This window comes from Bombyx mandarina, chromosome 20, assembly GCF_030267445.1.
Source record: "Bombyx mandarina strain Sakado chromosome 20, ASM3026744v2".
NCBI lineage: Eukaryota > Metazoa > Arthropoda > Insecta > Lepidoptera > Bombycidae > Bombyx > Bombyx mandarina.
Genome location: NC_143226.1, coordinates 9,371,405 through 9,389,007, shown reverse-complemented (window position 1 = coordinate 9,389,007; position 17,603 = coordinate 9,371,405). Strand labels below are relative to the sequence as shown.

Here is a 17,603-nt window from a genome sequence, read left to right as displayed (position 1 = left end):
TTCTCTACATTCTCTAAAAGTTTGGGAAATTTCATACTTCTGCATCCGCGCAATTTTCGTAAACAGCGGTACAAAGTTTTTGCTTCACGTATTAATAAATAGATTCTATCATCCAAAAGAGGATGCGTAAGGTCTTTTTCACGACCGAAACATGCAGTATGGACTTATGGTATCAATATTTTATTCGATTACAGTGAAACACAAACATAACTAAAACAATAAATCACTAGTCCAATTTAACAAAATATTAATACTTTAGAGTGAAAATATCGACTTGTTTGTTGGGAGCTTTGAAACTAGAATAAGTTTTCTCGCTTCGTGAGTCTTCCGCATTTCTAAATACATTTGGCAGTATAGTTAGCTAAGTATTTTAATACGAAAGTACATTGTAACCACGCTACAAATAGAGGCAGACAAATTTCTGCCTATTTTTGCCGGGAATCAGTACGTTTTAGTGTTATAAGGGTGGGATGGACAGGCGCCATCAAATACAATACTATGATATCGTCATAATTTCTTAACGGGGATGATTTACGTTGTGATATCTCCGATAACTCTATCTCTATGAGCCTAAACGCTACTTATAGCTACTGTTGTTTTAATCCTATTTTATGTTTTTCTTCTTTCTTTACAAAATGATTTTTGTGAAAATTAAGAATCTTATAATACTAAGGCATTCTGCCAACATATTGGACGGTTCATAACAAAACATAATAGCTTAGACGTTCACACGCACTTGTGGACTATTTCATACAAATTAGTAGCCCGTATTAACGATAAGCTTTTGTGTAAAGTTGTCTCAACATTAAGATCGGAAGGCGTGACTGCTTCGGGGCTTAATTAGCTGAGATAATGGCATCTGTACGTGCTGACTCATGAGACTCCCTATCATTAGGAAAATACATGAAAATAATATAATATTTGTCAGTCTCTGGTACCCATTACACAGGGAATCCTCACTTGGGGTCGGTTATTTATTTAAATCATATAATATGCACGACTCGTGAATTCCGAAGAAAATATTGAAAATAAAATGTATTTTGATCGTTAGAAAATATTGCAAATAAAACAAAAGAAATGAACACTTTTTAAATTTTCGTGAAGCGCTTAAATTGTCTTTTCGTTAAAACAAAAAAAACATTCTGAAACTTCTTTCAAAAACTAAAATAGAACATTAAATTTTTCGAATTATTTTACAATCGATATACAACAATAAATTAATATTCTATAATATATATAAAAATGAATTGCCGTTCGTTAGTCTCGCTAAAACTCGAGAACGGCAGGACCGATTTGGCAAATTTTGGTCTTGAATTATTTTTGAAAGTCCAGGGAAGGCTTAAAAGGTGGATAAATATGAAAATGCTCGGAATTAAATAAAAATAACAATTTTGTTTTTCCTTTGATGTGTCCCCCTTCGGACGGATTTTTTTTGTTTGTTTTAAGTTTATTTTATAAAAATGTTTAAGTCTTTTATTTATCGATTGAGGCACTACGAAGTCTGCCGGGTCAGCTAGTCTACCATAAAAATTGAACCTTCTGTAAACTACTAAATTTTTTTATTCCAACAGTACCAAACTAAAAAGTCAATTTAATACGAAACAAATTCAGTGCTGTGAATATTATTGTCGGTGCCTAAACATTTTGTGTCCATTTAAAAGTAGACGGATTATAGTGTTTAGTGTTGTGGTCGTTAGATCGTTTTTGAAATGAACACAGTACAGAGCACGGGGGGTCACGGAGGATCAATCAAGAAGGACCACAAACATGAAGTAAGTTTTTGATATTAGCAACTTTTCATTTTGGCTTATTAACATGTATCTATACTAATATTATAAAGAGGAAAGATTTGTTTTTTTGTTTGTATTGAATTGGCTCCGAAACTACTGAACCGATTAAAAAAATTATTTCACTGTTGGAAAGCGGTAGGCAGCGGCTTGGCTCTGCCCCTGGCATTGCTGAAGTCCATGGGCAACGGTAATCACTCACCATCAGGTGGGCCGTATGCTCGTCTGCCTACAAGGGCAATAAAAAAAAAAGCTACGTTATCTCCGGGTGACATAGGCTATATATATATTATATTTTCAAAAAAAATTGGGATCCTTACTGAAACTCCAATAATGTGTAAACCCAATGTGTAAAAAAATTACGTAAAATATTCTTTACATCGCGTGCGCTACTACCCAAGCGAAGCCGGGGCGGGCCGCTAGTCTATTAGGTACATATTGCTTTAAAAATACCGAATTATAGGAATTCTTATTAAATCAGGATACAGTCTGTCGGGTCTGCCGAATTTACGAATTCTTTACAGATTTTCTATATCACTGGTGGTAGGACCTCTTGTGAGTCCGCACGGGTAGGCACCACCACCCTGCCTATTTTCAGCCGTGAAGCAGTAAGGCGTTTCGATTTAAAGGGTGGGGCAGCCGTTGTAACTTTTTTTTTTTTTTTTTATTGCTTAGATGGGTGGACGAGCTCACAGCCCACCTGGTATTAAGTGGTTACTGGAGCCCATAGACATCTACAACGTAAATGCGCCACCCACCTTGAGATATAAGTTCTAAGGTCTCAGTATAGTTACAACGGCTGCCCCACCCTTCAAACCGAAACGCATTACTGCTTCACGGCAGAAATAGGCAGGGCGGTGGTACCTACCCGTGCGGACTCACAAGAGGTCCTACCACCAGTATACTGAGACCTTCAAACTCATATGTCAAGGTGGGTGACGAATTTACGTTCTAAATGTCTAGTTGTTCCATGTAGATGTAGATGTTCCAGTAACCACCACTTAACACCAGGTGGGCTCTGAGCTCGTTCATCCACAATCATAGTTTGCTTAGAGTACAGCCAGCTCCGAGTTAATGGACAAACAGGACAGACAGTTTCTCGCCGGATTTTATACCTGTATCGCGATTCCGATCCGGTGGTAGATGGTCAGCGAAGTGCTGCTCTTGCTAGAGCAAATATTAGCGAATTCTCTTAGGCTAAGCCCCGTGAGCCACCTACACATCCAGTGAAGCTAAAATACCAAGTCTACCGCCAATAAGTAGAGGAATAAAAAAATAGATTCCAATATCATAAATCTTCATAACCCTAAAAATATATTAACCTTACGAAACCTCTTTAGGTACCTACTAGCTTACAATAATATCTTTTACATGGAAGCCCGTTCTCCTAATTATATCAGTAATGAAAATTAGCCGATAATTATGGGTCTAGGGACGCAGGCTTGTGTTCGCCAGCTGTTCTCGTTGAGAGGAGAGAGAGTCGATAAAAACAAATGTTTAATAATTATATTTTATTATATACGTGTCTTAAAATTACACGAAATATATTTTTTTTTTTTTTTTTACTAACAATCACGCCACGTTAACTGGTCCCGTGATAAGTTCGTAAAAAACTCTTGTTACAGGTACCAGATAACGGAGATAAATGTATAACATCAGGTGGGCTGTGAGCTCGTCCACCCATCTAAGCAATAAAAAAAAAAAAAAAAAAATTATTGTACACATACATATATTTAATATACATCCATAACCCTGGAAAAGACATTTATATTTATCATACAAATATCTTCCCTTGGCGGGACTCGAACCCGCGACCCCCTTGTGTAGTGACCATGTCACTTACCACTACACCAGATGGCCGTTGAATTTAAGAAAATAATATTTCAATCTTTTCGACAAAATATATTTCGAGAGGCAAAAGGTTATTTAGTATAAGCGAAATGTTGCAACTTTACAGGGGAGCTTTACATACTAATTACATTACATTACATTACTAAATATCAGTACGACTTATCGTGTACGACACAACGATAAACGAAAATGAACGTATTTTCACACTTAAATAATTATTTGTGTAATTAAACTTATCTGTGAGAAGGTATCCGTGTTTAGTGGTATTGAGTGGCGTGGATCAATTACCTGCTTGGCATGATATAGGTGTTTTATATTCGATATAGCTCGCTTACTATTAGCGCATTCCGATTTGAGCAACCGACGCGCGTGGACGTGCTCATTGTTCGTTCGATTGCCCGACCTCGGTTCGTGGCACATCTGGCGTCCAAGTGTTTTGTCGGAAGTGACTACCGGTGATAATAGATCATTGTTCGTGGCACATCTGTGGCCCAAGTGTTTCTCGGAATTTGTACCTGCGCCTAATTACAAGGCATTGCCGCCCGGAAACTGTGCAGTGGTTCTATTCACTCTAATTCTATTATATTTATTCTATTCACTAAAATTTCTAAAATTCCTAGAATCGCTTCGGCCAATTTAGTGTTACCGACGCAGGGGCCTCGCCGCAAGGCGAGCGCGTGTTTAAGTCCCGGGGCAGCCCCCCCGGGCAGTCCGAAGAAATGGAGTTTTCTCCAACCAACACACTGCTCGCGGAATTCTTAAGCGAGAAATACCCGGCCCTCGAATCAGAATTTTTAGCTTACAAAGCTAAACGCGCCGTGAACTGTTCTACCGTGCCCGCCGCGCCCGCCGTTTCCGCCACGCCTGCCGTTCCCGCGTCCCCTGCCAGCGCGCGCAAAACTCCCGCGCCGTACACCGCAGCCTCCGTCGCATCCAGCACACCCGTGTCCCCCATACTGTCGCGAAAAACTCCCGCGTCTACCGCGGCAGCTTCCGTTCTACTTCAGCGATCGTCTGCGGCCTCCGTCGCGTCCGCCGCTCCCGCGCCTTCCTCCTCGTCCTCCGACTCTGACTCGGATATGGAGGTTGACCTCGTTCCCGCCTCATTAACAGATGGATTCACTCTCGTGCAAAAGGGTAAGAAGCGCGCCGCGGAGTCCCGAGCTTCCGCGGCCGCTAAAATAAGCAAAGCTGCGAAAGCGTCGCGCCCCCGCCCTCCGACCCCCGTCGCTCCCTGTCCCCGTGCCACGCCGTCGCCGCGCCCGGTGGCACAAACGAAAAATCAGGCCCCTCCTCCGTTGATTCTTCAAGAGAAGGCTGCTTGGGACCGTGTCTCCCTGGCCCTTAAGGCCAAAAACATAAATTTTGTCAGTGCCCGTAACCTCGCGAACGGGATACAGGTAAAAGTAGCAACACCCGACGACCATAGGGCCCTCTCAAGCTACCTCCGAAAGGAGCGTATAAGTTATCATACGTATACGCTCCAGGAGGAGCGTGAGCTCCGTGCAGTCATACGTGGCATCCCCAAGGAGTTAGATGCCGAGCTCGTAAAGGCCGACCTACTCGAACAAGGCCTACCCGTAAACTCCGTGCACCGCATGCACACAGGACGCGGGAGGGAGCCATACAATATGGTTCTCGTCGCCCTCCAGTCTACCCCCGAGGGTAAGCAAATCTTTAACGTCCGAACTGTCTGTAGGCTTTCCGGAATCACCGTGGAAACCCCTCATAAAAAAGGCACTCCGAGCCAGTGCCACAATTGTCAGTTGTACGGGCATTCTTCCCGTAATTGTCACGCGCGCCCTCGATGCGTCAAGTGTTTGGACGATCACGCCACGACTCTTTGCAATCGCGATCAAAAAACCGCGACGGAACCACCTAGCTGCGTCCTGTGCCGAACACAGGGTCACCCCGCGAATTACCGTGGATGCCCCCGAGCCCCTAAAATAAATCGCCGCGTCGCGCGTCAAAACCGCCTCCGAGCTTCCGGCCCTGACATCAAAGCCACGGCACCCTCTGTGCCGAAGGCTAAGCCTGCCTTCGTGCCGGCGCCGGTGCCCAGCGGCTCGGCCTGGGCTAAACCGTTGCCGTACACGAACACGGCTGTAGCTCCCTCCCCCGCGATTCGTCCCGCCCCCGCGATACGTCCATCCCCCGTGATTCGTTCCTCCCCCGCGACCAGCACTCCGACCGCGTCCGACAATCTCGCTCTAGCGATCGACTTTTTTCAGTCGATCAACTTTGAGCGTGTTAATGCTTTGGGTGACGCCATTCGCGCCGCCTCCACTGCACAACACTTCATCGCCGTTGTGCAAGAATACGCTGACGTATACGCGTCGTTAAATACGTACGTCCTCCCCTCGCTCCGCCGGTAATCAATGGCGTACATAAGTAGAATAAAGCCCCTATCCGTAACGATAGGATTTTTTAACGCTTACGGTCTCGCAAATCAACGTGATCAGGTTTGTGATTTTTTGCGCGACCATCAAATTGACATCTTTTTGGTGCAGGAGACCCTGCTTAAGCCCGCGCGCCGCGACCCTAAAATCGCGAACTATAACATGGTTAGGAACGACAGGCTCACTGCTCGTGGTGGTGGTACCGTCATTTACTATAGACGAGCCCTGCACTGCGTCCCACTCGACCCCCCCGCGCTTTCTAACATCGAAGCATCAGTATGCCGAATCTCACTGACTGGACACGCGCCGATCGTTATCGCGTCCGTTTATCTTCCACCGGATAAGATCGTTCTAAGCAGTGATATCGAGGCGCTGCTCGGCATGGGAAACTCTGTCATTCTGGCGGGCGACCTAAATTGTAAACACGTCAGCTGGAACTCACACACCACAACACCGAATGGCAGGCGGCTTGACGCGTTAGTCGATGATCTCGCCTTCGATATCGTCGCTCCGCTAACCCCGACTCACTACCCGCTAAATATCGCGCATCGCCCGGATATACTCGACATAGCGTTATTAAAAAACGTAACTCTGCGCTTACACTCGATCGAAGTAGTTTCAGAGTTAGATTCAGACCATCGTCCCATCGTTATGAAGCTTGGTCGCGCTCCCGATTCCGTTCCCGTTACGAGGACTGTGGTGGATTGGCACACGCTGGGCATCAGCTTGGCTGAATCTGATCCACCATCGCTTCCGTTTAGCCCGGACTCTACCCCGTCTCCTCAGGATACCGCTGAAGCCATAGACATCTTAACGTCACACATCACCTCGACATTAGATAGGTCATCGAAGCAAGTTGTAGCGGAGGACTTCCTTCACCGCTTCAAATTGCCCGACGATATTAGGGAACTCCTTAGAGCTAAGAACGCCTCGATCCGCGCCTACGATAGGTATCCTACCGTGGATAATCGTATTCGAATGCGTGCCCTACAACGCGACGTAAAGTCTCGCATCGCCGAAGTCCGAGATGCCAGATGGTCTGATTTCTTAGAAAGACTCGCGCCCTCACAAAGGTCTTACTACCGCTTAGCTCGTACTCTCAAATCGGATACGGTAGTAACTATGCCCCCTCTCGTAGGCCCCTCAGGCCGACTCGCGGCGTTGGATGATGATGAAAAAGCAGAGCTGCTGGCCGATACATTGCAAACCCAGTGCACGCCCAGCACTCAATCCGTGGACCCTGTTCATGTAGAATTAGTAGACAGTGAGGTAGAACGCAGAGCCTCCTTGCCACCCTCGGATGCGTTACCACCCGTCACCCCGATGGAAGTTAAAGACTTGATCAAAGACCTACGTCCTCGCAAGGCTCCCGGTTCCGACGGTATATCTAACCGCGTTATTAAACTTCTACCCGTCCAACTCATCGTGATGTTGGCATCTATTTTCAATGCCGCTATGGCGAACTGTATCTTTCCCGCGGTGTGGAAAGAAGCGGACGTTATCGGCATACATAAACCCGGTAAACCAAAAAATCATCCGACGAGCTACCGCCCGATTAGCCTCCTCATGTCTCTAGGCAAACTGTATGAGCGTCTGCTCTACAAACGCCTCAGAGACTTCGTCTCATCCAAGGGCATTCTCATCGATGAACAATTCGGATTCCGTACAAATCACTCATGCGTTCAACAGGTGCACCGCCTCACGGAGCACATTCTTGTGGGGCTTAATCGACCAAAACCGTTATACACGGGAGCTCTCTTCTTCGACGTCGCAAAAGCGTTCGATAAAGTCTGGCACAATGGTTTGATTTTCAAACTATTCAACATGGGCGTGCCGGATAGTCTCGTGCTCATCATACGGGACTTCTTGTCGAACCGCTCTTTTCGATATCGAGTCGAGGGAACCCGCTCCTCCCCACGACCTCTCACAGCTGGAGTCCCGCAAGGCTCTGTCCTCTCACCCCTCCTATTTAGCTTATTCGTCAACGATATTCCCCGGTCGCCGCCGACCCATTTAGCTTTATTCGCCGACGACACGACTGTTTACTATTCTAGTAGAAATAAGTCCCTAATCGCGAAGAAGCTTCAGAGCGCAGCCCTAGCCCTAGGACAGTGGTTCCGAAAATGGCGCATAGACATCAACCCAGCGAAAAGTACTGCGTTGCTATTTCAGAGGGGAAGCTCCACACGGATTTCCTCCCGGATTAGGAGGAGGAATCTCACACCCCCGATTACTCTCTTTAGACAACCCATACCCTGGGCTAGGAAGGTCAAGTACCTGGGCGTTACCCTGGATGCATCGATGACATTCCGCCCGCATATAAAATCAGTCCGTGACCGTGCCGCGTTTATTCTCGGTAGACTCTACCCCATGATCTGTAAGCGGAGTAAAATGTCCCTTCGGAACAAGGTGACACTTTACAAAACTTGCATAAGGCCCGTCATGACTTACGCGAGTGTGGTGTTCGCTCACGCGGCCCGCACACACATAGACACCCTTCAATCTCTACAATCCCGCTTTTGCAGGTTAGCCGTCGGAGCTCCGTGGTTCGTGAGGAACGTTGACCTACACGACGACCTGGGCCTCGAATCTATCCAGAAATACATGAAGTCAGCGTCGGAACGGTACTTCGATAAGGCTATGCGTCATGATAATCGCCTTATCATAGCCGCCGCTGACTACTCCCCGAATCCTGATCATGCAGGAGCCAGTCGCCGTCGACGCCCTAGACACGTCCTTACGGATCCATCAGATCCAATAACCTTTGCATTAGATGCCTTCAGCTCTAATACTAGGGGCAGGCTTAGGGACCCTGGTAACCGTACTCGTCGAACTCGACAAAGAGGTCGACGTGCAACCTAACCCATGCATCAGCCCGCTGAGTTTCTCGCCGGATCTTCTCAGCGGGTCGCGATTCCGATCCGGTAGTAGATTCATTCGCGAAACAATTGCTCTTGAGTTGTTAGGTCTCCTTCGGAGGCGCTCAGGCAGTTGTTAGCAAATCCCACCCCTCTTTGCTGAGCCTTTGCTCGCCCACCTGTCCTGGTGAAACTGGAAAGGCCTTCGGGCCACCAGTAAACTTTCAATCATAAAAAAAAAAAAAAAAAAAACTATTAGCGCAGCACACGGGATGATAATTTAGAGCAGGGGCTCCCAAACTTATCTTGTCTATCTCCCACTTTAAGAATAAATTCTTTTTTAGTGCCATTTTTCACCTACTTAAATAACACTATAGCGAGAACTGAGTCGGTGACTAAGAGTCCTCCTAGATGAAATTATAAATCGCCTCCCAAGCCTCTACACAACGCCCCCGTTTGTTTTCTGGGTCTCTTACCGCGCGCCTGTAGGCCTGCAGCGACCATAAAGGGGTGTTATTGCTCACTTTAGGAAAGGCTGATTTAGAGTTTCAACGTTTTAGATCTACAAAAAACTTATTTTTGTAAAACATATATTGTGAGATGCGATCATTCTGATGCTCGAAGCGAAGATTTCAAACGGGTCTTTCATCAAAGCAATTATGCTTTCCATCAAGTCTAAGAATAGCAACGGCTTTGTCGCCGCCATGTCCGTAGACTCCGACATAAACTCAAGTGGACTAAAAGCTCGCGCGTCTACAAAGCACAAAAAGTTTAATCGATATAGTATTCCACATCCCTAAAGCATATAAATAGTTTTATTGCATGTTAATGTTATAAATCTCCGACATCTTAGCTATTCCAAGTAAATCGCTAATTAGAAAACCTTACAATTCCATTGCAATTTAATCTTTGTAGGTAAACTTAGTTAATAAGGTCTCTCGTTAATTTTGTAATCTATAATATTAAGTTATAAATGTGTAATAGTAAATTTGTATATAACCAACGCTCGTGCTATTAATAGTGTCAAAAGATTGCAATCAAGTCTCATGAATTTTTTTTTCTTACCTCTGCCGATAGCCTTGAGAGGCAAGAACCTTAACTAGTAGGCGAGCCCACGGGGCTCAAACCTGACGACGTTGCTAACACGAACCCTATCAAGAGCCGTACTTCGCAGAATCTACCACCGGATCGGAAACGCGACCCGCTGAGAAGATCCGGCGACACACTCCGTGGGCTGTCTGTGAGTTAATTTACTCGTCGAGCCCTTCGGTGCTTGAGGTCCCTAAAAGCACTATTAGTGGATCGGGAGGATCCGAAATGACGTGTTTTGGGCGACGTCGACTGCTTTCCATTCTGTCCGCAGGATCGGGAACGTAGTTACCGGCGACTACGACGAGAGGGTTCTCGTGTTGTGCCGCTTTATCGAAATGGCGCATTGATGCCGACTGTAGATACTTACTGATGGACTCTAGGTCCAGGTCATCATGCAAGTATCAAGTATGCAACGCGCGGGCGACACATATGAATTATTTAAAATCACTTTTACTGCAATTTAGTGTCGCGTTTATTATTTATGAACTTTTTTCAGTTGCTTAAATGGGTGGACGAGCGAATTGACCCAGAGACACAGCCCACTGAGTTTCTCGCCGGATCTTCTCAGGGGGTCGTGTTTCCGATCCAGTGGTAGATTCTGCGAAGCACGGCTCTTGCTAGGGTCAGTGTTAGCAACACTCCGGTTTGAGCCACGTGAGCTCACCTACACACGTTAGGGCGAAGCTGAAATAGCCTCTCAAGATTATCAGCAAAGGTAGGAAAAAGAAGATTTTAATTGAAACCTTACGCTAAAAATACGGTTCGATTTAAAATGATACCACTGTCCACATCCCGTATGTATTAACGCTATGAATACTTAATATAATGTCAAACATACATTGATTTCGTTGTAATTAGAAACTACAGTATCGTCTTCAATTTATGTATATCACATTGTATATCATATTGTCAGATTTATTTTCAACCTACAAGGGGCAAATGCTTAAATAGGTAAAAAATACGGGAATTTAGTTTTTTTACCCGGGACAATTAAAAAACAAAATTATCTAGTGACATTCTTTATTTATTTTTAACATATTTTTATATGTTTTAACATATTTATAAAAACCAATACAATTATAATCTTACGGTTCGAATACGGGACAGAGTCAGTCCCGCCGAGACATTTTAAACTAAGCCTAAAATACGGACGTCCCGGGAAATACGGGACGTCTGGCAACCCTAAATTCACATGTTACTCCCGCATGGCCCGTCGTAGGCAAATGTGGCTCTCGCACATTTCAGTCTGAAAAATAAAACATTACACCGACTTGAATACATAAAAATATAATATAGTTTGTTAAATACTGCTAAAGTTTTTTTTTTAAGAGATTTTATGACCTGGTAACTGAGACCTTTAAGTCATGTCTTATTTTAATGTATATTCTTAATTTTATGAAAAATGATATTATGGAGTGAAATTAAATGAAAATGATTAATTTGAGACATTAATCAACTGGGATGAAATTAAATGAGATGATATGAGATGAAATCTAATCTCAGTAAAATGGTGGTCATTTACTAAAAATTTTTCAGTGGACTTTTTGGAGGATCCCGAGAAGTTACGTCCAGCGGCTTTGTTTCATTTTCCCACATTTGTGCACTTTCACAGATATTAAACGGTTAATAAACCACCATTATTACACATTTAAACCCGAAGAAACACTAAATAGACAAAATAAAACAAATCACACAACTTCACTCCTCGCGTTCCCGCCAAAAAGTCACTGCGAAAGATACGAATGAATACCATAGATAATATAAAACAAATATTATAACGTGAACTCGTAAATTAATTGAAAGCACTGGAATCTCGGAATATTGTGCCTCTAAAAATAAGATTGACAGGTTTTTTTTTTTTCGTAGAACGCAAACTTTTCATTGGTGCCTTAAGCAGGCCGCAAAATTATAATAGAATACAGTAGTCACTTCTTAGCCATTCAAAGTATTTTACAAACATTTAAAATGTTTTTAGAGCAGGTTCAGACTAATCTCCAAATTCAGACATAGCGGCATGTAATATATTCAGTCATAGTTTGCTTGCGAAATAGGCACGAATCCTGTAAGCCTGCGAATTTTAATTACAGTGCTATATCACTATAGTTTTGCCGAAGCGAGAAACCACTACTCGCACTTTGTTGTAATTAATCAAGTGTGAACGCCTGATGCTAAATTGCAGGCAATCAGCTTGGTTCTTAATTGATCAAATTACGTTGCTCCAGTTTTCTATAAAGGGGCTTGGTTTGAACAAGCATACGAGAAACTTTTATAACATAAAATGCAAAATAATTATAATTTCTTAGATTAATTAAAACAAAATTGATACCAACAACAAATTAATCTAATGAGTAGTTACAGAGGATTTTCATTAAATTGAAATAAAGTGAAAATTACGATCAATGTATCCAGAGTAGATAATAATGAAAAATACGGTGTTTCCCGAGCGTTATGACATGTCCTTCTTCAAACGAGGTTTGTGGAGAGTGCTTAACGGTAGGCAGCGGCTTGGCTCTACCCCTGGCATTGTTGAAGTCCATGGGCGACGGTAACCAATAACCATCAGGTGCGCCGTATGCCTGTCTACCTACAAGGGCAATAAAGAAAAAATTTACCAGCGGATCGGAATCGCGACCCACTGAGAAGATCCGGCGAGAAACTCAGTGGACTGTGTCTATGGGTTAATTTGCTGGTCGCATTGACGATTCTTTATTTGACAAATTCGACCAGGTCCATGTCTGGTGCTTGAAGAGCCTAACACCAAGATAGTGATGGAGTGGATCCTTGGTGAGGAAGCTGTTGATAGCTACGTTAAGAAAATTCATTAAATATACTAGATGATGACCGAGCTTAGCTGCTTTTTTTTTTTTTTTTATAACGCCATCTTGTTGTGTCTTTAAAGTAATTAGTTGCTCTCAATTAAGAAAAAATATATTAATATTTGCCAATAGATGTCGGGAAGAGTCATAAAGTTGATTATCGATAAAGTTGATTATTGAAAACACGAATAAAACAACATTTTCTGAAAATAAATCGTAGCGAAATTCTGCTGTATACTAAATTTTATGAAAATCATTGGAGCCGCTTCCGAGATTCAGATTATGTATATACAAGAATTGCTCGTTTAAAGGTATAAGATTTATGAACACAGAATAAGTTAAAGCGTGTTAAAATAGTAAAGTCTAACTTACTGGCACCTGTTGCTGTAAGTCCTGCCGTTGGTACCACAAACAGGCCTATAATCGGCGGTGCAAATACAGGCACTTTCAACCCCCAAAGTGCAGCAGGCGACGAGGAGGAAAAGTAGAACTGAAATATATACAACTGACAATAAAATACTGCACTCAGATATTACATATCCTCTCCCCAGTGCGCATCAAAATTTATTATGGCACCACCAGTCCAAAGTCCGCTCAGCGGACTTTCCACGTAATGCGCATATGTGCATGTCAATTAATTTTGTCTATGCTGTGTTGAGTCCGCTGAGCGGACTTTGCGCTGGCTAGGTTTTTTCGGTCTAGGTTTAGAAAAACGTGATTTTCTCAAAATTTAATTGGAATTATTCAAAATTCCAACTCGATTTATAATTCCAATAAGATTTCTTTATGTAATTTGTTAGACTACACTTGACCTTGAATTATATTGCAACTGTTCTATGAGAAATATAATCGGTTACCTAAATCTTATCTTTTGTTTTCCATTTATTAAAAAATAAAGACCTTGCTGGATGTAAAATTATATATTTTTTGTACAACACTAAGTGTTTGATAAAATAAAAACCAAATGGCTTAAGTTCCAATACATTTTTTTTATACTGCACATGTTGTGAAACACTGTTTGAAATTGCCACCAAGTAAATCAACGATCTTGAAAAATTTTTGTACCACAGACCAAACAAATTTTATGTAATAAGGCGAACCTATTCATGCTTAGTCGATTTTGAAAGTACTTTAGAACGAGAACTCTAGTAAAATAATGTAATAGCCCTTAATATAGGAAGTCCGCTGAGCGGACGCGGCACTGTTGCCGCCACTGGCCGCGTCTTTGAAGTCCTTTGAGCGGACGGGTCACTGTTGATAGATAAATGTGATTTGACATTTCACGTATCTGTGGAGTCCGCTCAGAGGACTCCGCACTGGGGAGAGGCAGTCCTGCCGTTGGTACCACAAACAGGCCTATAATCGGCGGTGCAAATACAGGCACTTTCAACCCCCAAAGTGCAGCAGGCGACGAGGAGGAAAAGTAGAACTGAAATATATACAACTGACAATAAAATACTGCACTCAGATATTACATATAACTATACATGTAAAGTCTCGAAACTAAGATTTTCTACTATTTATGCGTACCGCCAGCCCACATCGATACCAGCGCCCCTAGCGGCAAACGTAGGCAAACGTTCCAACTACATACAAATTTGAGTTAACTTTTACGCTATCGAGGACGTTAACTCAAATCTGTATGGAGTTGGAATGTTTGCCTACGTTTGCCGCTAGGGGCGCTGTTCCAACTCCATACAAATTTGAGTTAACGTCCTCGACAGCGGCGGCGTCGTTGGGTCTTCGTGTCTCCTTGTGGAGGCACGGATCGGGCCTCGGGGCAATCCCCTCTGCCCGGGCTTGGACCCCCTGCCTGACGAAGCAGGGGTGATGAGGTTATGACAGCGTAAAAGTTAACTCAAATTTGTATGCAGTTGGAACAGCGCCCCTAGCGGCAAACGTAGGCAAACGTTCCAACTCCACAACAGAACGACGCACACATCGACACTAAGCATTTTTCATTCGCTTTTAATTTAAATCAAAATTTATTTCAACTCAAATATCATCAAGATGACCTTATCGAATGACAAAGCATCTATCGACCCTATCAAAATTATAAATATCCAACAAAAATTGTCGTCACGATTTATCGGAACCGACGCACCGACAACTTGGCGTGGCACAATAACAGAACGACCTATATCATCGCTTACAGGGCTTAGACTAAAACGTCGTCGTCGTAGCCCATAAGATAAGACGTCCGGTGCATGCGTATGTACCGATGCACCGGTGTTCGAATCCCGCAGGCGAGTACCAATTTTTCTGATGAAATACGTACTTAACAAATGTTCACGATTGACTTCCATGGTGAAGGAATAACATCGTGTAATAAAAATCAAACCCGCAAAATTATAATTTGCGTTATTACTGGCAGACGCGCATTGTGCGGTACCGTAGGTTTCGTGGAGTCGGAGTGGTGGAGCTCGATGGGGTTTAATCGGTAGTCGGTTTTGCGGGGCGGGTCCTGCGTGGTAGACGCCGCGCAGCGCCTCGCGCGCCTTTCTCAAGGCGTAGTCTACCGGTAGGAATTGGAAGGAGAGGAGGACTTTGGTCTTCCTCTTTTCCCTCTTCTTCTCTGGAGGCGCCGGAGTCCGACATAGCCCGGTCTATTACCCCTCTCGACCGGATATCCGTAAATGGATTCCCCAGCGTTAAAAAAAAAAAAGGACCTTTTGTGAGCCCGCACGGGGTGGTACCTACCCTGCCTATTTCTGCCGTGAAGCCGTAATGCGTTTCGGTTTGAAGGGTGGGACAGCCGTTGTAACTATACTGAGACCTTAGAACTTATATCTCAAGGTGGGTGGCGCATTTACGTTGTAGATGTCTATGGGCTCCAGTAACCACTTAACACCAGGTGGGCTGTGAGTTCGTCCACCCATCTAAGCAATAAAAAAATAATATTCTCACCGATTGAAGTCTTCATTGTTTTCGATTTTGAATCAACTGAACACTCATTACTTAATAAGACAGCTGCTGCTTATATACAAAAATGTCAGTGCCACAGTTTAAGCATAACACAGCAGGTAAACAAAATAAAAAAAATCGATCATAAATACAACAGTATCCAAGTGTGGGCTTTCATATTTTATAGGTAGTCTATTTGGTAGAGACTTACATAGTCTTCACAAAAAATAAAAAAACAATGAGATTCGGGTTTTTTTTCCTACCTAAGCTAATAGCCTTGAGAAGCTTTTTCAGCGTAACCTTAACTAGTAGGTAAGCTCACGGGGCTCAAAGCGGAGTGATGCTAACACTAACCCTAGCAAGAACAGTGCTTCGCAGAATCTACCACCGGATCGGAAACGCGACCCACTGAGAAGATCCGGCGAGAAACTCAGTGGGCTGTGTCTCTATGGGTTAATTCACTCGTCGAGCCCTCCATCGCAAGCGACGGGTTCGACGAGGACGGTGACTGGTGCTTGTGGTGCCTAAAAGCACTGTTAATGGATCGAGAGGATCCGTAATGACGTGTTTTGGGTGACGTCGACTGTTTACCATTCGGTCTACAGGATCGGGTATGAAAGTATGAAAAAAACAAAAGATTTTTTTGTCATTTTAAATGGCTCCAAAATCTTTTTTTTCCCACCAGAGTGGCTATGAACCGTAGTCCGATGGATGGCGCCACCATCTACGCACGCAAAAACTTAAATAAAACGTCTTAGTAATGTACGAGTACTGTTTTATTAATGCACTATGATTTTGAGGAAAATTATTGATCTAGTGAATTGCAATGTAGAATTACCCAAATATGTCGTTCCACTGGTTATATCTCGTATTTTTCAAAATGGCCGCCTAAAGTTCGGATGACCGCATCACTGCTACGTCGTTGTTTGCTACGTAATACCTATGTAGTGACATTACACGTGGAGTTTTAAATTTGAATCTTAATTATTAAATTCAGTGTTAATTTGAATTGTTTACTTTTTTTTCCTGCCTATTCTCTGGTAGCCTAAGAGGCTATGCCAGCGACGCGCGGAGAATTGAGAGAATTTGCTAACACTAGCCCTAGCAAGAGCAGCGCTTCGCAGAGTCTTATCATCGGATCGGAAACGCGACCCACCGACAAGATCCGGCGAGAAACTCAGTGGGCTGTGTCTGTGGGTTAATTCGCGCGTCGAGCCCTTCGTCGCAAGCGATGGGTTCGACGCGGACAGTGAGCGGTGCTTGTGGTACCTGAAAGCACCGTTAATGGATCGGGAGGATCCGTAATGACGTGTTTTGGGCGACGTCGACTATTTACCATTCGGTCTACAGGATCGGGTATGTATGTATGGCTCCGGCTTCGCTCGGGTCTTTAACAAAATTTTCAACGATATTTGACGTTGTTTTATTTTTTTAAATAAAAGAACACTTATTGCGGCATAATTACAATAGTTAGACATATGCTGTTTCGACACATTTTGTAATTAATAATGTGTTTTAAAAAGTCGTGCTACATTATTTTATTCTATCATCAATAGTTTTCGTAGGGCACACGATGTAAGGAATATTTTAAGAATTTTTTACACCTTGGGTTACATTATTGGATTTTAGTAAAGATCCCTAATTTTTTTCAAAAAGATTATAGCCTATGTCACTTGGGAATAGTGTAGCTTTCAAACAGTGAAAGAATTTTTCAAATCGGTTTAGTAGTTTCGGAGCCTATTCAATACAAACATGCATCGCTCACTCAAGTAGGAGAGATTTTTTTTTTTACCTAAGCTGGTAGCCTGGATCGGCTATTCCAGCGTAACTGTGGCTAGTAGGTGAGCTCACGGGGCTCAAACCTGACGACGATGCTAACACGAATTCTAGCAAGAG

At 43.4% G+C, this 17,603-nt stretch overlaps 2 protein-coding genes across 5 annotated transcripts in view; both read left to right on the top strand.

The window, feature by feature from the left end:
* Window positions 1-17,603, top strand: part of LOC114250841 (inactive dipeptidyl peptidase 10) — a 369,807-nt gene that overhangs the window by 174,486 nt on the left and 177,718 nt on the right. The window contains exon 1 of one of the 4 annotated variants that reach the window (XM_089735707.1): window positions 1,555-1,772. The exons of the other annotated variants lie outside the window; for them this stretch is intronic. Within the exon in view, the coding sequence (XP_089591833.1) occupies window positions 1,710-1,772 (63 nt within the window). The 5' untranslated portion in view covers window positions 1,555-1,709. Of the gene's footprint in view, window positions 1-1,554; window positions 1,773-17,603 lie in introns of those variants that run through there. 4 annotated transcript variants of the gene reach the window in all.
* LOC149500744 (uncharacterized) lies at window positions 3,978-6,418 on the top strand. Its single transcript, XM_089735952.1, has one exon. The coding sequence runs from the start codon at window positions 4,358-4,360 to the stop codon at window positions 6,011-6,013; it is 1,656 nt and encodes a 551-aa protein (XP_089592078.1). The 5' UTR covers window positions 3,978-4,357; the 3' UTR covers window positions 6,014-6,418.